Here is a 22,091-nt window from a genome sequence, read left to right on the forward strand (position 1 = left end):
GTGGATGACCCCAGACTGTGGGAGGCTCCTGGGTCCATGACATATCCTCACTAAGGCATCCCTGAGTCATCGCTTTCAGGGCTTGGGCACCCTCTTCCCCCATTCTTGACTTGGCTTGGACCCCAGTCCAGATAGTGGGGATCATAATTCTCCAGGTAGAAGCTTCTTAGCATAGAGGTTTTAAGACCTGAACCTAACCAACCACTTCTGGAATTGTGGACCCCTTTCTGGGTGCCCTGCTGTTGCCTCAGTTTCATCCCAGGGGCATTGCCCACTGAGCCCTGGCTCCCTTGGCTTTTTGGGAGCCAAGGGTGAGGCAGAGCCAGCTTGGGAGTTCATACTTATTGTGTTCTACCTGCCCTGTCTCCTGGTTCAGGCACTGCAGCCAAGTTTTGTGGCTGGACATTTTGCATCTGCTCCTGGGGCCCATTGGTGATCCAGTGAGAATTCCACACTTGCCAGGGACCAGTGTCCCTCCTTAGCCTCTTCACACACATCCTTTATAATCGCCCTACCCATACCCAGCCATGCCTGGTGGTTTGACTCCTGGCCTTCTGGTTTTAGACTTCCGTAGTTTCTATTTCCTATTCTCTGTTTTTCCTGGGAGGGGTGGGCTCAACCTGCTTATTATCCAAGATTTGCAGCTTAGCTTCTAGGATAACATGCAGTTCTGACCTTGATGTGTGCATCACAGAGGTCATCGAGACCCCACCTGTCTCTGGATCATGGAGCCACCAGGGTGGCCGCAGCCCTGGTTGGCTTCCAGGTCCTAAGGGACAAAGTGGCTTGAACAGGATGGCAGACTGAGAATAGTAATAATAGCTGCCAGTTGTTGAGCAGCTGTCCTGCCAGGCTTGGGGCCAACCACCCCATATATGTCATTTCTACTATCCACAACGCTGAGCAGTGGATTTTATCCTAGTTTTATTGATGAGGAAACCGAGGCTGGGAGAGAAGACCATTAACGTTCCCAAAGCCACACAACCAGAAAGCTGGAAGCTGAGGTTCAGGGCCAAGAATTTTACCATGTAAAGAATACCCCTATTTCCACATACCCCAAAAACTATTGACTGTCTAATAATGCATGATATTATGAGGCAGGGCTGTCTAAAAAGAGTAAGACAGCAGATTTGACCTCCTAGCATGTTGGACTTGACTGGAGATGGGGAGAGCAAGGAGCATGTAATCATTGAGAGCCAGGAAGCTGGTGACTAGTAGGAGCCAGGGCAGGACTTGGTGTCTGGGTGGTCTCAGTGAGATCTAGGGTTGAATTGCTGGTGAGGAAGAAAGCAGTTTCCTCCCTTCTGCTCATCTTCATGGCTCTGCTCACAGCCAGAAATGGGATTTCTCTGCTTGGCTCAGGGTGAGGGCTGATGCGGCTCACACAAAAAGCAGGCTTGCTGCCCCCAGGAGCTGGTTTTCTAATGAAGGAGACAGAGGCAGAAGAAGATTTAAAACAACACTAGGAGCTGCCATCACTTGGCACAAGCTTAGCAAGGAATATTCACTCGGGCAGTTGCTATTTGCTTCCTTGGGCTTCACAGCTAGCATGTCAGGACTTGAACCACTCAGAGGTCTGTCACATGAGCCAAGGAGTCATCTAAAAGCTCCACCCTGGCCTATGAAGAGCTCAGAGACCACAGCATGGAGGAGAAATGGTTTTCCCTTTTCACAGCAGGGTGCAGAGGGGTGTGATTTCAAGAACCCACAGGTCTGTCCATTCCTTCCTAGGTGTGTATCCAGAGGTCACCATTCTGGCACAGACCAGGAGAGAGCATTTTAAGAGTGGAACTTGGCAGTTTGGAAAATATTTCACAAGAGCAACTAAGACTGAGGATGTATCTGGGGCATTGTGGAAGGGCCTAGAATATCAGGGTGAAGGGTGTTCTTGGTAACTGATGGAGCGCCACTGAGAGCAGGCTGGGGATCTTGGTATTTCTGGGTATTGATTGAGGAGGCTTAGAGGTCCAGCCTGCTTCCTCCTTGCTTCTCACACCTGACAAACCAATTTTAGGGCACTGCCGAACCCGACCTGGATACTCACGGTTGACCTCTACCCTGTGCAGCCCTAGACGCATCCCAGATCCTGGCTGAGGACACTCGGCCAGCTGGTCACGCAGCCCTCGCAGCGCGGAGGTGTCAGCTTCAGTGCAGCGTTTGCCTGGGATAGCTCCTCCCGAGCTAGGCAGTGAGGTCTGAAAACCCCTTGGGGTCCCCGGGAGCCCTCCACACCCGTTGGTCTTAGCCGGGAGGGCCTGTTCTGGAAGGCCCTGCCTCTCCCTCTGCCTTTAGCCAATCAAGTGTCTAGGTCGGGGAAAGAGGCGGGCACTATTAAAACTGGCCTATCACGGCTGACAACTTCCGAGGACAGTTTTGGTTCCCACCCGCTAGGCCCCTAAGCTGCGCAGTTGATGGGGCTATTGTCTGGAGGCTCTTGACTTCCCCCTTCATCCCGCGTCAGTTGCAGAAAGAACCCATGACCCAGGATGGGACTTCTGGGCTTCGTTGTGAACCTTTCAGCCTCCAGAGCCTGCCCTGGGCCTATCACAGAGATGCCAAACCTCCTACCGTCCTAGACAGGATGTTGAAGAAGGGCCGGGGCCACTACCGGCTTCTCATACGAGCCTCAGCATCTCGTTGCTGTCCCAGAGACCCCTGGAGCCTGATCCTGGCAGCCACTTTGGGCCCTGATGCTGTCTCGTAAGCGGTACAGGGAGAGTCCCGACCTCTGCACGGGCCCCAGTCCCGACGCCTCTGGCTGGCACTAACAGGTCCAAGCTCGGAGCACAGCCCGACGGTGCTGCCAGTGAGAGCCGGGCGCGAGTGCGACAATGGCCTGGGAGACTGGTCTTCAGGGGGAGCCGGGTAAACTGAGGAGGCCAGAGCGAGGTGAGGGGGTGGTAAAAGGCGTGGAAACGTTAAACAGGGTCATAGCTTCATTCACTCATTCATTTTTCAAATACGAAATGAACGCGTTCCAGGTTCTTTGCTAAATGTTGAGGAATAACTGATGAAAAAGCCAGACAAAAACCTTGTCCTCATGGGATTGGCTGTAGTGGTGCAGACTGGCAAGCAGATAAATGACACGTACATTAATTTGAAGTAGTGACAAATGCCAGAAAGAAAGGGTGGGTGAAGCAATGGAGGATTCTAGGAACTGATAGAGAAGGCAAGAAGGGGACATTTAAGCTGAGACTTAAAAGAATGACGAGATACCGTTTTACACGAATTTGAGGGCAGAACCTTCTAAGCTAGGAAAACAAAATGAATAAAGGCCCTGCCAGGAAGAGATTGATGTTCCATGAGTTGAAATGACAACCCTGGTGGGAGGGAGGGGAAGCTAGAGAGGTGAGACTTGTGAGGGGCAGTGGCCTGAGGTTTCCCTCTGGTGTCTCATGGAGCAGCGGTCCCCAACCTTTTTGGCACCAGGGACCGATTTTTCCATGGACGGAGGCGGGGCGGGGGGGGGGGCACTCAGGTGAGTTTCACACACTCCCCACCTGCTGTTTTTGCTCATTGCTGGATCCTAAAGGCACCGACCAGTACCAGTCGCCGCTGCGGGGTTGGTGAACCCTGTCATGGAGAGTGGAGAATGGGAGGTAATAAGGATGGTCCAGCCTTCATGCTCACGCCCCTGCCTGGGCTCCAAATGCAGTGCTCTCTGACCTGCAACTCCTGGAGCACTCCAGTTTTTCTGTTCTCAACTAATAAAGCGCCAGGCCAGCCGTGAAGGTTAATATAAGTGAACAGGGCACTGACCAGACCAAAGTTGGACTGTAATCTAGAGGGGAAAGTGGGAAAATGCCCAGAGGGCCTATTTCCTGCAGCCTCTCATATACTCTTATGTTCCTGTGGTCATGCCCATTACAGGTTCCTAGTGATGATAATTCTCTGGGGCTAACCACTCTTTATCGAGCACTTACTGAATGTTGAGTTAATATTGTGATAAGTGGTCCACTTGTGTTCTCTCCTTTATTTAATCTTTATAATAACCCTATGAGGTAGTGAGTCAGGATTCAGCTCAACTCCAAATAACAGAGATCCAAAATAACAGGGTCTTAAAACAAGACTCAAGTGTATTTTTCAAGATAATGTGTGGAGGTGGGCCAGAGGTAGGCAGCCTGTGGCAGGGCCAGTGTGGGAGCCCTAATCTACACAGCCAACAGAAACCCGGGCTCCTAGCCTGCTTCCTGCCGCAGCATCATTAAAAGTGCCACTTCAGGATCGCAAACCAAGGATTTATACGTGCTGATTTTAAATTTAAGATTTTTTTATGTATATTTTATTTTTTATTTCAGAGATAAGGTAAGGAAGGGAGAAAGAGAGGGCAAAAAACATCGATTGGTTGCCTTCCACTCACACCTCAGGGTACTGAACCTGACTGGGCAGGTGCCCTGACCAGGAATCGAACTGGTGACCTTTCGATTCGCAGGACGATGCCCAACTGACTAAGCCACACCAGCCAGGGTTTAAACTAAAAGTTCTAAAAATTTATCAATTTCAGAGAGAAGAAGGGAGAAAGAGACACACATTGATTTGTTGTTCCACCTATTTATGCATTCATTGGTTGATTCTTTTTTAAAAAGATTTTTTATTTCTTTATTTGTAGAGAGAGAGGAAGAGAGAGAGAGGGAGAGAAACATCGATGTGTGGTTGTCTCTTGCACACCCCTGACTGGAGAACGGGCCCACAGCCCAGACATGTGCCCTGACTGGGAATCAAACCAGTGACCCTTTGAGTGCAGGCTGGCACTCAGTCCACTGAGCCACACCAGCCAGGGCTCATTGGTTGATTCTTGTATGTGCCCTGACCAAAAATCAAACTCATAACTTTGATATATCAGGACAATGTTCTAACTAACAACCACCTGGCCAGAGCCTTAAGTTTTTTAATCAAATGGGAGTACTATGTACAACTTTATATTAATAAGTTTCAAATTGTAGATGAAAGGGATGATTTCCTGGAAAAAATAACCATCAACATTTAGTCAAACAAACAAAAAAAAACATTTAGTCAAGGAGATAGAAATTCTGAATATTCAATATCCCAAAGGAGCATTATAAAAATATCTATTTTTTTATTTCTGTTTTTTTAAATCCTCACTCGAAGATATGTTTACTGATTTTAAAGAGGGAAGAAAGGAACAAGAGAGAGAAAAAATTCAATGTGAGAGAGAAACATTAATCGGTTGCCTTCCATACACACCCCAACTGGGGATTGAACCTGCAGCCTAGGTATGTGCCTTGACTGGGGATTGAACCTGCAGACTTTTGGTGCACAGGGTGACTCTCCAACCAACTGAGTCACCTGGCTAGGGCTCTATTTCTATTTTTTAAAAATATTTTATTTGCTCTGTCTGGTGTAGCTCAGTGGATTGAGCGCCGGCCTGCGAACCACACGATTGCAGTTCCATTCCCAGTCAGGGCACATGCCTGGGTTGCAGGCCAGTTACCAGCAGGGGACGCATGAGAGGCAACCACACATTGATATTTCTCTCCTACCCTTTCTCCTTCCCTTCCTTTCTCAATATAAATAAATAAAATGTTAAAAAGAAAAAGCTGTAGTATAAAAAAAAAGATTTTATTTATTTATTTTAGAGAGAGGGGAAGGGGGGAAGAAAGTGAGGAAAAGAAACATCAATGTGTGGTTGCCTTTTGCGTACCTCCTACTAGTGACCTGGCCCGCTACCCAGGCACATGCTCTGACTGGGAATTGAACCAGTGACCCCTTGCTTCACATGCTGGCACTCAATCCACTGAGCCACACTAGCCAGGGCTCTATTTCCATTTTTAATGAAAGAACTCTTAGTAGGCAGTAGTGCTAGACAGGGTATACATTCTGGTTGTAATAGAGATCCAAAATAACAGTGGCTTAAACATGATATCTCTTTCTAACATCACCTGCCTGGGTTTACATCCAGGGCTAGTTGGGTGGCTGCATAGTCATCAGGAGTCCAGGCACCTTCTGTCTCATTGCTTTGACACCCTGGGTGTTACTCTCATCTGCATGATCCGTGGCACTACATCTAAATTCCTGCAAGCAGTTGGGGAAAAGAGACTAGCAAGACATGACCCATCCCTTTCCAGTGAGATTCATGCATCACGTCTGCTCACATCTCATTGGCTTCAATTTAATTACATGGCCATACTTAGCTGCAGGAGAGGCTGGGAAAATATACTCTTTGTTCTGAATGGACATGTGCCCATCAAAAAATTAAAATATATATATATATTTTTTTTAGAGAGAGGAGAAGGGAAGGAGAAAGAGAGGGAGAGAAAGTCAATGTGTGGTTGCCTCTCACATGGCCCCCACTGGGGGCTGGGCAGACAACCCAGCATATGCCCTGACTGGGAATTGAACCGTGACCCTTTGGTTCGCAGCCTGTGCTCAATCCACTGGGCTACACCAGCCAGGACCCATAAAAAAATTCTTACTATAGAAGGGGCAAACTGATACTGGGGAAGAACTAGTTGTCTTTTTGCTACAAATGAGAATAGGTGCTTCTTAATATGATTATGGCTATATATCAGAGGCAAATAATAAACAATCATAAATCATTAAAAGTATTTTCATTAACCAAGGCAATGATGTCTGCTGTTCTAACATTATTTAGGGAGTTCTGGACAATACTATAAGACTAAGGCCATAATGAATATAATAAATTCTGGAAGTGAAAATACATTTATGGCAGAAATTTTATTTTTTAAATTATAGGCTATATTTTCTAGCTAGAAAAATAAAACTATCAGAGGAAAATAAACTGCAATTAGGTTGTCAATTTCAATGTTGTTTACAATTATCATCTACCAATAATGCCCAGTAGAATATATGGTATGTGTGTGAGTTACTAATTTGTCTCTCAGTCCCCCAAACTCTCTTTTTGTCCTGCTTTGTGATACTGAAGGCGGCCAGGTCCTCTAGACATTTCTCCTTTGCTAGCCAATTTGATGTTAGTGTTTGCCAACAGAGGGATTTGGAAGAACACTGTAAGGCCCACATGTGTAAAAGGGGACTTTAAGTTCCTTCTTCCCATGTGGTTTTCCAGTGAGGCAGTTAAAGGGAGGGGGAGCCCAGTAGCATCCACTTCGTAGATTGTTCTTGGCTCATACCCTCCAGCAAGTTTCTTGAGCAAATGCATCAAGGGGTATGTAGAAATATAGAAAAGTGGAAACTAAATATCTAAGAGTAAGGGGCTTTAAATAAAATATGGAACTCCCATGCTATGGGATACTATGCAGCTTGTGAAACAGATTAATTCTTTTATTTATAAATGTTGATATGGAAAAATATCCCTGATAGACTGAGTCAACAAAACTTTACTATGTGGAGGAGGGTGTAAAGGAGATAAATGGTGATGATGGAAGGAGACTTGATTTTGTTAACCAGTGTCACCCCAAAGATTCAATAAAAAGGAAAAAAACCTTTACTTATATAGAATGATTCCAGATTTATGTTAGAAATATTCATGTCCTGGCTGGTGTGGCTTAGTGGGTTGGGGGTCCTCCTACAAACCCAGGGGTTACCAGTTGGATTCCTGATATGGGCACATGCCTGGGTTGTGGGCCAAGCCCCCAGTTGGGGGTGCTGGAGGCAGCTGGTCATTTCTCTCCCTCTTTCTCCCTTTCTTCCTCTCTAAAAATAAACAAAATCTATTCTTTAAAGAGGAAATATTCATAGATGCAGAACAGACTAAAATATTGAGTGCTTATTTCTGAATGGCCTTATTAGAAGTATTTTAAAACTTCAGTTATTCAACAGATATTGTGCCAGAAACAATTCTAGGTGTTGGGAATAGGGCAATGAAAACAGTGTGACTTCATGGAGCTTAGTTGAGTAGTAAGAGATGAATATTACAAAAATGTCAGGTACTGATAAAAGAAAGAAAAATAAGGGCAGAGCGATGGCGGGTATGTATGTGCTGTTTAGTTAGGGAAAGACACTTTGAGGGAGTGACGTTTGAGCAGAGTGGGGAACCTAGCCTTGTGAATATTGATACCTTTATAATTTTCCATATTTTATTAATTTCCACACTAAGTATGCAGTGCTTGCATAATCAACATAAAGCTTTTTCTATTTCAGAAAAGTATCTGGAGCCTCAGATCTCCAGGTAGAGTAAGTAGAAAGAGTGGCAGCAGGTCCCAAATATGTGGGCAGTTGAACCCAGAACTTCCGGACACAGCTCGCCGGCTCTAGATTCAGTCCGGCCCGGGGACTCCCTCCGCTCCAGAGTTGCTGGTGGGAGAGCGCGGGACTCCCTGGTGTCAAGAGTACCCGCCTGTAGAAAACTCTGCTGAGCAACCCCGGCTCACGCTCGGGGACGGAGAGTAACCACAGGAGGCTCCGTGCTCCTCACCAGGCTGCATTTTCCCCTGCTCAACGAGTCAGAGCAGCAGAAAAACCTGAAGGGTAAACCAAGAACGATTACAGCAGGAATCTAGAAGCAGATCACATCCCACGGGCAGAGGTGTTGTCGCGCTTGGTACCAATGCCTTCTGATTGGTCAACCTTGTAAATTCTTCCAAGTTCATTGGCCATCTATCAAGGTTTAACATTAGCTCAATGGGAGAACGGCTTCTTGGGGGATGTAGTTCCGAGTGCTTAGAGTGGCGCATGCGCTATGACTTTTCCCGGAGAGCTCCGCGCTAACTTCCGGTACCGAATCTGACGGCGGAACTGGGAACGCCTGGGCGGCTGTGGGAGGTGTGAGGCTCGGGGGCGGGACCGTTGATAAGGGCCTAGGGACGCCGAGGTCGAGAACGGGTTTTCGGGTGGGTGGGGTCCGCGCCTCCAGGCAGAGGCCGGAGTGGGGCGCACCGCTGAAAAGTGCTGCGGGAAGCCGGGGCGTATGTACCCCTCCCTGCCCCGCCGCCTCTCAGCTCCGCGCAGGCGAAGCTGCTGCGGACCGAGCACAGGGCTCCTGCCGGGTCCGCCTTTCCGCCTGCCGCGTCCTGCCGAGCGACCCTGGTGAGTCCCTGGCCCTCTTTGAGCGGAGCGTCCTCCGTCACTAGAGGATGAGAATGGAGCGCGTACCTTGGAGGGGTGTTGTGAAGAGTACAAAAATAAAGTACTTGCCCTGGCTGGATAGCTCAGTTGGTTAGAGCGTCGTCCGGGTACCTCGCGGTTGCAGGTTTGATCCCCAGTTAAGGCACAAATAAGAAGCAACCAATGAATGCGTAAATAAGTGGAACAACAAATACATGTTTCTCTCTCTCTTTATCTCTATCTCTCTACCTCCCCCTCTCTCTTCCTCTGTAAAATCAATAAAAATTAAAAAAAGGAAAAAGAACAAAGTGCTTAGTGTGCAGTCGAGAAAAGGACTGGAACCAACCTGAATGCCTTACTCGGGTATTGGTTCAGAAAACTGGAATACATCCAAACCGCCAAGTCTTCTAGAGCAGCTAATGAAGAAGCATTGTAGGTGGGAAAGCATATTTCAAAATAGTTTGTGCAATAAGACCTCATTTATGTGAAAACACGAAAACACCTTTTCTTTTTCATTTCTATAGGTACACTTTTAGTAAGTGCACAGGGAAAGGCCTGAGAGTTCAAATGTCAGATTGTTAACGGGAGGGTGCACAGCATTGTGGAATGGAGAGTTTCTCTTTTATGTATTTCTGCATTGTGAAAATCCCCCCATTTTAACTACAGTGGTTTGTGTCACTTCTTTATAGAAACAAAAAAACAAAGTTCCAAAATACACACGTTTCAGGACTTTTGTGAAGAGTGGCAATATAAGGTATAAATATGTCACACATTCACATGCACCCGTGGCTAAAAATGGCTTAGGAAGGTGCCTGGTGCCTGTGAACCCATCTCCAACACCCCTGGGCCACATGTGATTGGAATTCAAAGGTTTTTCAATTTGTGACTCAAGGGTACAGAGAACAGACTGACAGCTGTCAGAGGAGAGGGGGTTGGGAGCTGGGTGAGAAGAGCAAAAGGATTAAGCAGAGATAAAAAAGAAAGACTCCTGGACTAGACTGCTGTATGATGAATGCTGGAGCGAAGGGGGAGGGGAGTGGTGGAAGCAGGTAGAAGAAGGTAAAGGGGGGAACAGATGGTGATGGCAGGAGACTTGGGTTGGTAAACATTATACAGATGGTGTAGAATTGTGTACCTGAAGCTTGTATAATTTTATTAACCAATGTCACCACAATAAATTCAATTGAAAAAAAAAGTTTTCAAATTTGAGAAAGATAATACAGTACATGTGGTATATTGGGTAACCCCTGCCAACAGAATCTAGGGCAATGGTCAACAATCAAACATGTTAATTTTTTTTATTGAAGTACAATACACATACAGAAATATACATAGTAAGGATAAATTTGATAAATTTTTACAAACAACAAATACATTAATATTTATGCCATAAAACATAACACTTAAGTGTGATAAATGGAGATTAAAAACTTGCTCCTATCAGTAGACCAGATGGTAAAAACCTGGGAGTTTGGGATTTCAGAGCTGAGGATAAGGGGCTGTGAGCCTGTATTGGTGGGAGACTGTCACACAAACAAGACATTACTGGAGAGCCTAAAAAAGGCCGTAGGGCCAGTAAAGGATAGAAGCCAGAGTCCCTGGATGTCTCTCCAGGCTGGTGTTTGCTTCTGTACCTCCCCTGCTCCTGCTATTTTGCTCTTTCCTTAGGAGTCCAGATGCTGGCCCAGCTGCCACAGGAAATCCCTCTGGGACACTGAAGGGCAGGCTCCTGGGTTGAGGCCCAGCAACCCTGAGCCTTAGGCCAGGGGAATGGCAGCCCCCATGGAGCCTCAGGACCAGGCCCCAGGGGAGGGAGAAGGGCTTCTCATTGTGAAGGTGGAAGATTCCTCCTGGGATCAGGACTCTGCCCAGCAAGAGGATGGCAGGGATTCTGAGGCCTGCCGCCAGCGCTTCCGGCAATTCTGCTACAGGGATGTGGGTGGGCCCCATGAGGCCTTCAGCCAGCTGTGGGAGCTCTGCTGCCGCTGGCTGCGACCTGAGCTTCGCACCAAGGAGCAAATCTTGGAGCTGCTTGTGCTGGAGCAGTTCCTGAGTGTGCTGCCTGGGAGTGTCCAGGACTGGGTGCGGGAGCGGTGCCCAGGGAGTGGTGAGGAAGCTGTTGCCTTGGTGGAGGACCTGCAGAAGCAGCCAGTGAAAGCATGGCCACAGGTGAGGGGCGCCTCCCATTTGAGTCTGCCAGGGGTGGTGGGCACTGAGAGCCAGAGGGAGCATTCATAGGCAGGTGTTGCCTGTCTGAAAGGCACTGTCCAAATGAGTCTGGTTTCTTTTTGGTGACTTTGGAGGGCAGAACAAGACCAAAGTGGGCATGTTCCAGGAAGGCATGTTTTAGCTCCACATAGGCTCTGCAAATTGTTTATTCATGTTCTACTCTAGGCCAGGCACTGGGGATACAGTGATGTGCATAGTGAGAGCACCAGAGGGGGCATGAGAAGGTAGAGCTGTCCATGTGAACCCTACTGTCTTGTGGGGTATTGGGTCCTTGACTCTGGAAGCATCGGGGGATGTGCTAATGGATGACTGGGGTGTGAGGTTCTGCCCTTCACAGGAGGGTCTCCCCCCCATTCTCCCTTGCTAAATGGCTCTGTGGTTCTATCCTTTGGGTGCTAGTTCTTGCCTTGTGCTTGATCAGGACACACTGCAGTGCCTGGTATCCCATTTTCCTCTGGGCTTTCCCGGGGCCCCGTATTGATCTCACCCCAAACCCCAGCCTCCTGAGGGATATGTCCTGTGTCTCCTTCCCAGCGATTAAATTCTGTCTCCCCTGTCTGGTCTCGGTGCTGATGAGCATATTGTGGTTCCTGCACAGGATGTGCCCACAGAGGAGATAGAACCTGAGGCTGCAGTCCAGGGGTCCCAGGCCAAGGCACCTCCCCCAAAGGTGGGAGCACAGAAGCAGCCACCTGTACCTTGGGAGCAGCACAGCCATGGTGGTGAGTAAGCTTGTAGGCTGCAGAGCAGCTTGGCAGGGGTCTGGCTCCTTCCCGGGTATCACCCCAGGCGCAGCAGGAAGGTACTTGTTCCTTGAATCTTAGGCATGTGTGTGCGTGTGTGTGCCTGCACGTGCACAGAAGTGTGTGGGGTTTCTCATTCCTGGCTTCAGCCGGCCTCTCTGAGGCTTGTTTTCTTTCAGTCCAGCTTCCTGCTCTTAAAGAGGGGAGTACCAAACAGAAAACAAATGCCTGCCTTGCCTCTGAGATCCATGTGAGTTACCAGTCCCTTCGTTCCCTTTGAGGCCATTGGCACGTTCCTTCTTGAAGCCTCTTCCATCCACCCTGCTCCCTCCTGTTCCACATCCCAACCCTCTTCCTTTCCCCACCCGTGGCTGCCTGGGGAGTCCTGAGTGAGGTATCCCTGAGTAGGGTTTCTCTCCTCATTTCAGGGACCTGTGACATTTGGAGATATTCCCTTCTATTTCTCCCAGGAAGAATGGGGGTCCCTGGACCCTGCTCAGCGGGATCTTTTCTGGGACATAAAGCGGGAAAACTCCCGGAACGTTGCCCTGGGTAAGCCGTAGGTGCAGCCAGGACCATTGGGATGCTTGGCTCCTTTGAGCTGGAGGCAGCAGCCTCCTAGGGCAGTCCTAGCAGCAGAGCGGGGGCCCAGGCCGGCCACATGCCTCAGCATCTCCTGCTGCAATCCTCAGTCTTCCTCCTCACTGCCTCTCAGCTGGCTCCAAAGTGGGCTTTCGCCAGCTCTCTCCAAGAGCCCTGGCTAGTTTCTTTTTTGTGTGTTAATATTCATTTTTCTTTGGCTGTGAACATATATTAAAACATGATGGGTGCTCACAACAAGCTAGCGCTCTGCTGAGCATTCATATGAACATTTTGTCAGGTGATTCTCACAGACTGGTGCATAAGTGTTGTCCTTGTTTTATAGACAAAGGACCCGAAACTCAGATCAACGGACACCAAAGGGACAGAGCTGGGACTCAGTCCAAACGGTGGTCGCAGGCCCCTCAGGCTGCCCTGTGAAGAGGTGCTGACAGTGAACGTACATACTGTACATACTGTGCGCTGAGGCCTGGGCCCAGTGCAGTAGAGGTCCCTCTCCAAGCCAGGGCCTTTCTGCTTCCTGGGGGTCCCTCATTTAATTCTCAGCCACTCAAGGGTGTGGGTCGGGATCCCTGTGGATGCACCTCTATTCTCGAGTCAACAAGACGAGAGCTGGTGTAGTGAGAGAAACCACAGTAGCTGAACCCATGTGGTTCCTCAGTTTCTGGTAACGAGTAGTGAGAGGAGTTTGGACCATTTAAGAACTTTACCTTCATCTGTTCAGTTTCAGAGTTTGAATAGCCGGGTTTAGAGAGTGGGGCGTTGGACCCCCGTGTGGAAGGGAGGTATAGATTGGTTAGTTGCATAATTAGTAAGTGCCACTGGGGCAGAATAAGCAGACTCCTTGCCTCTGCCTTCTGCCTCTGCATAGCTTCTCTGCCAGCCTTTCATCATGTCCCATTTTATGGACGAGGAAACTGAAGCTTGCATCCAGTCCCGCCTAGGACTTTCTGAACCTGACAGCCAAGTGCTTGTCACTGAGTCTGTTCCTGCCTTGCCTCAGCCCTGAGCCCTGACCAGACAGGACTGAAGAGGCCGCCTCCTCTCCACTTGCAGGTTTGGGGCTCAAGAGCCAAAGGGGGCCATCCCGGCTGGAGGCGGCGGTGAGGGTGCTCCCAGGCCAGGCTGACAACGATGTGACTGTGGCCTGGGGCGCTGAGGAGGCCGAGTCCTGGGAGAGAGAGGCCCGGCCAGGGGTGCCCTTGGAGCCGGTGGCGGGGTCCAGGCGGGGGCGGCCGCCCACACGCAGGCGCCAGTTTCGGGACCTGGCAGCGGAGAAGCCACACAGCTGTGGCCAGTGCGGCAAGCGCTTCCGCTGGGGCTCAGACCTGGCGCGCCACCAACGTACGCACACCGGCGAGAAGCCGCACAAGTGCCAGGAGTGCGAAAAGAGCTTCCGCAGCTCCTCGGACCTGGTGCGCCACCAGGGCGTGCACACCGGACAGAAGCCCTTTTCCTGCTCCTCGTGCGGCAAGAGCTTCAGCCGCAGTGCCTACCTGGCGGACCACCAGCGCATCCACACGGGCGAGAAGCCCTTTGGCTGCAGTGACTGCGGCAAGAGCTTCTCGCTGCGCTCCTACCTGCTGGACCACCGGCGCGTGCACACGGGCGAGCGGCCCTTCGGCTGCGGCGAGTGTGACAAGAGCTTCAAGCAGCGCGCCCACCTCATTGCCCACCAGAGCCTGCATGCCAAAATGGCCCAACCCGTGGGGTGAGGGGTGGGGTAAGGGCTGGAGGGATCTTCCGGGAGGCGGAGTAGCAGGATGGCCACTTCCCTCTGCAGCCACCTCCTGCAGTCACAACCCCCGCTGCCCGCCCCCCGCTCTGCCCCAAGTATGGAAATGGTCATCACTCCCAAGTAATGGAAATTCCCTGTGACCTCGTGGCCATTCTTCCGTCCTGGGGATTTCTCTTGCCCTTTGGCCTTCTAGAGCCCCAGCACATTCCTAGCAAGGGGCCTCAGTATGGGAGAAAGGCTGAGGCCGCAGGGAAGTGTGAAAACTCCGCCAGGGCCTGGGGTCCTCTATCCAAGAGACTCCCCTCAACCTTGCTTGCCCCGTGGCTCTTTGTTGCCCACCTTCTTGGCTGGGTCTATGGGCCAGGCCCTCCGCCCTCCTAACCTGTGCCTTCCTGCGGGGGTGGAGGACAAGTTTTGACCACTAAGGTGCTGACAGGCTCTAGGAGGCTGTCCCAGACCTGTGGATCCAGGTCCTGGGTGGGGCCTGAAGGGCTCTCTGGCCTCTACCCCCTCCTATTTCCAGGCCATGACCACTCTGCCCTGTCCTGGCGACACGGAAGTTGCCGGCACTGATCTCCACCCATTTCCCCCTTGAGAGGTGGCTCTAGAGACTGGAGGCTTCCTGTGCAGAATGAACAGGCCAGTGGAAACCCTCTGCTCCCACGCTCACCTCCAGAGACACGGAGGTATGGCACTTCACACTAGCACTCCGTCAGTGCTGTGTCACTGACCCCTCAGGCACTGCATTCCACGTCTGCATTGTGGGCAGATCACAGGGACAAGCACGGGTTCTCCAGAGGAGCTGGCCCAGCCTTCCTCAAAAGGGTAGCAAAAAGATTCGGATAAATGTGGAACACTGCCCTGGCTGGTGTGGCTCAGTTGGCTGGGCATACAGTAATATCTTTCTCTCTCCCTTCTCTTCTCAAAAATAAACAATTTTAAAGCTTCCTCCAGGCTGTTCTCTTAGCTGGGTGGGGGAACCTAGACTCTGTACCCCTTGGTCTCTTGACCTGGTCGTCCTGGGGCAGCTACCGGGTGGGGCCCAAAGGGCAGCCACGAGCCTTGGGACTAATCCCGCGTTAGCCAGGGACAGCTCCCTGTCCCAGCTGAGTGGGGCCTGGGGGTCTTTTCCAGGCCACCCACTTCCTCCTCATTGGTGAATGAGGAAAAAGGCTTGGAGACAGGGTGACTGGTCAGGGTGGTGGTGTGCTCGAATCCATTAGGAAGAGGCCTGCTGAGTCAGTGGCCCCTGTTCCCGCACTGCCCGCTGACCACTCATGTCAGAGCTTCTTCCACCCCTACTGGTAGTGGTCTCAGCAGACTCACCTGAGGAGTGGTGGGGCTGCTGGAGACAAAATGTTTTGTTCCCTGGTCTGTGTGCCACCCTCTCTGCCCCCCAGGCCTTTCCTCAGCCAGCCCCACTCCCCCCCAATTAAGTACTTGCTTCCCCCTGAGGTTGCTGGGACAGAACCCACCTCTCAGATGAAGCAACTGGGGTCTTATCATGGACAGCTGACTCCAGTTAGGGTTTTCCCCTCTGGGACAGTACGCTTCACTCCCTGTCCTTAATGCTTGAGGTCGCTGTGTACATGTCTGTGAGCACCTTGCGTGAATGAGTAGGGGTGACAGGTGGCAGGAACAGGGCAAAGCTTTTCTTGATGCTGATTGTTGGCTCAGAAGGGAGATGCTGGGGTGTAATGAGATCAGATAAGAGGTGGCCCAGGAGCTAAGAATAGGATTGGTCACTGGCTCCTGGGCAGGCAGGCGAATGTCAGTACCAGCCAGGAAGCAGACTGCTGCACCCAAGGAACAGAGCAAGGAGTGGGGCCCGGGACCCAAAGGTTCCAAGGAAGGGGACAAAGTCTGGCTCAGCTCATAAGCAGCTGATAGGTCAGAGATCAGGGAGAAGGCAAGGGTTGGGATCCAAGGCACTGGGTGAGCTCTGCACTTGGAGGAAGCACCCACCTGGCAACCATGGCCTTCCTGGTGTCTGGGGCACTGCGGGTGGCTGCGCAAGTGGCAGATGCTCAAGACAGCCTAGGAAGAAAGGTAGGAGGAGGTACCGCCTGGCCCAACCCACTCCTGGCTCCCAGCTGAGCCCCACAAGCCCAACTTTGGCTTTGCCTCTCCCCAGGGGAAGTACAGCGTGCAGGGTCCAAGGGTGGCCCTGACACTCCGCAGCCCTGAGGTATCGGCTTCTGCAGTGGCTGTCCTGGAGGGTGTGTTCCAGACCCTGGGCTTTGAGAGCTGCTGGAGGAGGGAGGCCTCAGCCCAGGTGAGTCCTAGCTTTCCTACCGCCTGCACTCTCAGCCCCACGCGGGGCCTCCCCAGACCCAGGCCTGCCCTTCATTTTTGCCCTAGGACTTCCTTGAGGAGCTGACTGGGTTCCGGGAACAGCTGGTTGCCCATGGGGGCCCTCTGGGCTGTATCCTAGTGGCCTTGGTGGCCCCCGGTGGGCAGCTGAGGCAGCCACAGAAGTTGGTTCGGGAGCTGAGTGGTTGTGAGGCCCTGCGGGGCTGCCCCAAAGTCTTCTTCTTGCTCTCGAGTGCTCCTGGGGGTGAGTGGCTGGCCTGGGACCCTCATCGTGGGGCAGGGCAGATCAGGGGTGTGTGGGCAGGAGGCCGAGCCTCTGTCCCCAGGCCAACGCTGTACTTTTCCACCCAGCTGCCCCCGAGCCCGGAGCCTTCCTCACTAGCCTGTGTGAACTCTGTGGCCACTGCCCTCACTGGTCGCTGCTGCAGCTGCTGACAGAGGTGGGGCCCCAGATGGGGAGTCTCAGGGAAGGGACTGTGCCAGTTGCTTCCCTGGAGCCTGTTACACAGATTCATTCACATGCTTGCCATCCATTTATTCTATGACACCATTGTGCAATTCGTTGTCTATACCGGTGGTGTCAGACTTGCGGCCTTGCCTTTCAGCCCCCGCCCACGCCCCTCCTTACACCCACTCAGGATCCCCCAGACACTCCAACATCTTCACATCTCCATGCCTTTGCCCCAGCTCCTCCGTCTGCTGGCCATGCCTCCTAGTCGTCCCTGTCAGCCTCGTGCAGCCCCAGAATGTCAGTGATAGCCTTCTTCGCAACTCCCCGAGTCAAGGCTCATACCTCTGCCCAGACCGGTTTGCCTCGTCCAGGCACTGACTGTTCCATCAGACTGCAGGTCCCTGGAGGGCAGCATTGGGAGTGATTTGGGTCTGGTTTCAACACCCAAAGTTCTCACTGGATGGTTGAGTGGCCCCGGGTAGTCCTGCAGGTGAGAACTGGGACCCGCAGGACCCTGGCTCTGCTCTTCAGCCCGCCCCAGACTGGTGCCTTCCCCTGAAAGGTGGCAGTCAGTGGTATGGACACTGTATAGTCCATGTCCAGAGAGCTTATGATCTTGAACCTGAAATAGAAGCCCCCTGTACCCTCCTCCTCCTTCATTTGTTTTCTTGTCCCTTTGATGGCAGGGGACCCCAAAGAGACCGTAGTAGCTACGGGACTGGCCGAGTCATTCCCTGGAGCCAGGGTTCCTGTTCTCTCCCTACCATGCTCCCATGGGACGGCCCCATGAGGGTCCTCTGGCTCCGTCCTCGCCAGGTCTTCTCCAGGACAGCCGAAGAGTCCTCGGGGGTCGTCTACTGCCCAGTCCTTCGGAGCTCCTTGCGGGGGACACTGTGCCTGGGGAACGTGGAGCCCTGGCGGCCTGAGGTAAGGAGGCAGGAGAGAGTGTCCCACCCTGTGGCAGCAGTGACAAGTGGGACAGGCTCAGGGAGACCCTCGCCGGGGGGCGGCAAGGAGATGTAAGGTCCTCAGACCACTTTCGATGCACCTTAACTTGTTCGTAGCCAGAACCCAGCCCCAGCGCTCAGTATGACATGTCTGGGGACAGGGCTGCCCTCCTCCTTGCTGTGATCCGGGACCGGCCTGGGGCCCAGCACGATGTGGATGCCCTGGGGGGCCTGTGCCAGGCTCTGGGCTTTGAGACCACCCTGAGGACAGACCCTACAGCTCAGGTGAGCGGAAGCGCTGAACCTCTGGTGGTGCTCACAAAAAAAGTGTCCCGACCCCAGGGCCCTGGGGACTCTCTAGTGGGCCTCTCGCCACGGTGGGCAGGAAGTGACCCCCAAGTCTAGCCTCCATCCTCCCTGCTACATGCATTGGGAATCCACTCCCCTGCCTCTGGAAGCCCCGTCTCCAGGGCTCCTGTGGCTTCTCCGGCTGGCTGTTTCTCTGCCATCCTGCTCAAGGCCCCAGTTGGACCCTCAGGCTTTTCCTGGAAGGATCTCAGTTTCCTTCCCAAAAACCCACCAACTCACGGCCCTCCCCTCAGGCCTCTTAACTTTTTGGTGCCAGGGAACCAGTTGCAGAACCTACCACATGTTACCTCCAATGAGGCCATGCCAGGCTTTGCACCAGGGGTTGGAAGGACTTCCTTCCTGGTCCGGAGGCTGGCAGGAGGTGGAAGGAAGGGCGAGTGGGGGCTGGAGAAGCCTACCTGGAGGGCCCCCAGGAACTGGAGGGGCAGTGGCTATAGCCCAGGCCTCAATCTTGTTCCTATGTCAGGCTTTCCAGGAAGAGCTGGTCCAATTCCAGGAGCGGCTGGACACCCACAGGAGCCCTGTGAGCTGTGCCCTTGTGGCCCTGATGGCTCATGGGGGGCCTCAGGGGCAGCTGCTGGGGGCCGATGGGCAAGAGGTACAGCCAGAAGTGTTTGTGCGGGAGCTGAGCCGCTGCAGGGCCCTGCGGGGCTGCCCCAAGATCTTCTTGCTTCAGGCTTGCCGCGGTAGTGAGTGGTGTCTGGGGCCCTCCCTGGAGTCTCAGCCGGGTTCTGGCCTCCAGCCTGGCTCATCCTGCCCTAAATTTCCTCAGCTGGCCCACCTCCTCTCAGAAGCCTGAGTACTAGCCCTTTTCCTGCCCCCTCTTCCAGTGTCTCCTAGAGGTCAAGTCTATGAACTTGAGCATTTCACCCTCAGCATTTATCATTTTGTGCTCAGAATGTTTCCAACCTGGTAGGCCTGCCTAGAGTTCTGGGGGCTGGGGGCTGGACCCCCGGAGGCCCCCCAGGTATCTGCTGAATGAAAGGACCTGCCTGTCCTCTCCTTTCCCAGGACACAGGGATGCTGGCATGGGGCGCACTGCTCTCCCCTGGTTCAGGCGCTGGCTGTGGGCAGCACCAGCCACCCCCTCCCACGCTGATGTCCTCCAGGTCTATGCAGATGTCCGAGGTGGGTCTGCCTTCCTTCTGGAGCATGGCTTGGGCAGGGCCTGCTGGGCAGAGCTGTCTATCCAGAGCACATTTCCAGGGCTCTGAGCTTGGGTCCTCCTGCCACCTCTGTCCCCACTTTGACAAGAGGATGGGAAGAAAAACCATCTTAAACCACAAGGGACCTTGAAAATCAAGGGCTTCTCCCCTAATTGAACCTTGAAACAACCCTGGAGTCAGGAAGGCAAAATAGCTTTTCTGAGGTCACTGAGCTGGTAAGTGGCAGGGCTGAAATTCGAACTCTGGTGTCTCTTCCCTGCTCTGCACTATTTCCACTGCCTTGTGCTGCCCTTGAGCCAGATTCAGGGAGAACCTGGGGCTGGTGGAGTTCGGGGATGTGGGGTAAATGGGCTTGATCCCTCTTTCAGGCAGCAGCTTCAGGGGCCGAGCCCCAGGGAGCCGTGACCAAGCAGACGCCCTAGTGGTCTATGCAGCTGCCGAGGGTAAGGGGGTGGCCATCCGGAAGCCCCGTGAGACAGGGCCTAGCAGCCTGGCTGGAGGTCTGGAGTGGCTTTGGTGGCAACTGGGGCTTGGCACTTGTGGCACAAGGGTACCTATCTGGTTGCAATTAGGCCGTTTTCCTGTTATGTTTATTATTTATAATAATAGTAATGCTGGTGAGCGTGCATTGCTGGCTGATATGCCACGCGCTATACCTGCATCTTTCCCTCCAGGCTGAAAGTTTCATGAGGGCGGGGCACTTCTGCCTGTACAGGGCCCTGCCCAGTGCCCAGTACATTGTGTGTTCACAGTGAATATGTATTCACTGCATAAATATCACGCAACAACTTAATTTAGAAACAAGAAATTCCTACTCCCTGCCCCATTCCCTTGCCTTGGGGTCCTGTCTACTTGCCCCCACTTCTACTATCAGTTGGCCCCTGAGGGTTGGAGGGCAGCTGGTCGGCCAATCTGACGCTCTGGCCCTGGTCCCCTGGCCTAGGCTATGTAGCTTATCGGGATGAGAAGGGTTCAGACTTCATCCAGATGCTGGTGGAGGTCCTCAGAGCTGCCCCCGGGGGAGACCTTCTGGAGCTGCTGACAGAGGTGTGTTGGGGGATGCAGGCTGGCCACAGGGAGGAGAGGCTGGATGGCATCCTTCTCCTCAGCCGAACACACGATGCCCACAGCAGTTGTTAGTCACGCACTCACAGCCTGGGGAGAGGGCCCTGCACACCAGACAAGGACGCTCAGGGTTGCACTGAAACACAGAGTGCCCCAGCAGGGCCTTATAGGAAGGGGGTGGTGTATTCCCTGTTTCCTTCAGGAAGAGATGATTGGCTTGTTTGAATAGTTTTGCAGGTTGGCAGGGAACTGAAGCCCCTCAGATTGAGGCTGGTGTGGAGTGTGGTCTGTACGGCTGGAGGGAGAGCTGGCTGGGTGGGGAGCCTGTCGTGCTGGGTGTGGGGCATACCTCACAAGAGCAGGGGGACTCATGGCTAGTCCTTTTGGGCCCTGTGTGGCCCAACAATACCAAGGCAGCTTTCCTTACAATGCACTGGGTGCCAGGCTGGGCACCAGAAAACACGGCACAGGCTGAGTGTGGTCCTTGCAGGTCAATCGTCAGGTGTGTGAGCTGGATGTGCTGGGTCCTAACTGTGATGAGCACCGAAAAGCCTGCCTGGAGATCCGCAGCTCGCTGAGGCACCGGCTCTGCCTGCAGCTACCCAGTCGGTGCTGACAGTGGGTGGCTATACCCCAGTGCCACCACGGACCCCACCCACTTCTCGGTTACTTTACCTATAAAAGGGGCATCACAGCAGGGTGCTGGGCGCAGCTGACATGCAATAAACCTCTGTTGATCGCTGCATACGTGAGTAGTGCCTGCTTTCAGGGGGTTGGGACAGTAAGTGAAAGAACATATACAACATGCCTGGCACTTTGTAAAGGCACATTTGTCTCTAGGAACCAGATGCTGGGCCTGCGGGGAAATGGGGGCGGGGGGAGGGTGGGCAGCATCCCAGACGAACCCAGAATGGGCTAGGCTGGGCTGGATGTCCTGGGAAAGGGCAGCTTTGGGTACATATCTCTCTCCCAGCCCACCTGCATGCCAAGCGGTAGAAAAGCAGAAGACTTGGGCTCTGCCTTCACGACTGTCACAGTCCAGTTTGGGGCCACAGCTCCGGAGCAAAGCATTGCAGGTTTTGCGGCGCCGTGATGGGGAAAGCACAGTGATGGCAGGAGCAGGGGGCACCTTCTGACCCACCGCGGGCTGGGAGATCGTAGGGAAGGAGATCGGAAGGGACCTCCCCAGGCAGGAGTGGCAGCGTAGGCCAGACCAGGTCTCGAATTCACAACAACAGGACTGCCGGCTGAGCTAAATTGAATGGAGGAGCCCAGCTCCAAGCCCCGCCCACAGGGAAGCTCGAAGGGCGTAGGGGAGCAGAGCTCCTATCCACTCGGAGAATCCACATTAATGCATACCGCGCAGGCGCCTAGACAAGCTTCATGGAAAAAGCTGTACAATGCTTTTTTCACAGGGCCGCGTGGCCTAATGGATAAGGCGTCTGATTCCGGATCAGAAGATTGAGGGTTCAAGTCCCTTCGTGGTCG

General features: G+C 52.7%; 2 protein-coding genes and 1 non-coding gene across 14 annotated transcripts; all 3 read left to right on the top strand.

Annotated features, from left to right (window-relative positions):
• Positions 1–9: 9 nt before the first annotated feature.
• Positions 10–15,240, top strand: ZNF213 (zinc finger protein 213). Of its 7 annotated transcripts, none has more exons than XM_053671529.1 (7): positions 10–2,889; positions 10,651–11,151; positions 11,810–11,933; positions 12,134–12,204; positions 12,383–12,506; positions 13,611–14,265; positions 14,816–15,240. In XM_053671529.1, the coding sequence occupies exons 2-7, from the start codon at positions 10,753–10,755 to the stop codon at positions 14,820–14,822; spliced, it is 1,380 nt and encodes a 459-aa protein (XP_053527504.1). In that variant the 5' UTR covers positions 10–2,889; positions 10,651–10,752; the 3' UTR covers positions 14,823–15,240. The 7 variants fall into 7 exon arrangements, with proteins under 7 accessions (XP_053527504.1, XP_053527505.1, XP_053527503.1 ...); XM_053671530.1 differs by lacking the exon at positions 10–2,889 and adding an exon at positions 2,896–8,700; XM_053671528.1 differs by lacking the exon at positions 10–2,889 and adding an exon at positions 8,707–8,964 and having other exon boundaries at positions 9,278–11,151.
• Positions 14,890–21,346, top strand: LOC119056262 (putative caspase-16). Of its 6 annotated transcripts, XM_053671536.1 has the most exons (12): positions 14,890–14,978; positions 16,427–16,567; positions 16,654–16,849; positions 16,957–17,045; positions 17,293–17,546; positions 17,743–17,983; positions 18,121–18,288; positions 18,839–19,061; positions 19,384–19,500; positions 19,907–19,981; positions 20,482–20,585; positions 21,094–21,346. In XM_053671536.1, the coding sequence occupies exons 6-12, from the start codon at positions 17,822–17,824 to the stop codon at positions 21,217–21,219; spliced, it is 975 nt and encodes a 324-aa protein (XP_053527511.1). In that variant the 5' UTR covers positions 14,890–14,978; positions 16,427–16,567; positions 16,654–16,849; positions 16,957–17,045; positions 17,293–17,546; positions 17,743–17,821; the 3' UTR covers positions 21,220–21,346. The 6 variants fall into 6 exon arrangements, with proteins under 6 accessions (XP_053527511.1, XP_053527513.1, XP_053527509.1 ...); XM_053671538.1 differs by lacking the exon at positions 19,907–19,981; XM_053671534.1 differs by lacking the exon at positions 21,094–21,346 and having other exon boundaries at positions 19,907–20,575.
• Positions 21,347–22,018: 672 nt separating this feature from the next.
• On the top strand, positions 22,019–22,091 carry TRNAR-CCG (transfer RNA arginine (anticodon CCG)). Its single transcript has one exon. It is a non-coding gene; the product is annotated as a tRNA-Arg (tRNA).

This window comes from Artibeus jamaicensis, unplaced genomic scaffold, assembly GCF_021234435.1.
Source record: "Artibeus jamaicensis isolate MK-2021 breed Jamaican fruit bat unplaced genomic scaffold, CSHL_Jam_final contig_700, whole genome shotgun sequence".
In the NCBI taxonomy this organism is placed as follows: domain Eukaryota; kingdom Metazoa; phylum Chordata; class Mammalia; order Chiroptera; family Phyllostomidae; genus Artibeus; species Artibeus jamaicensis.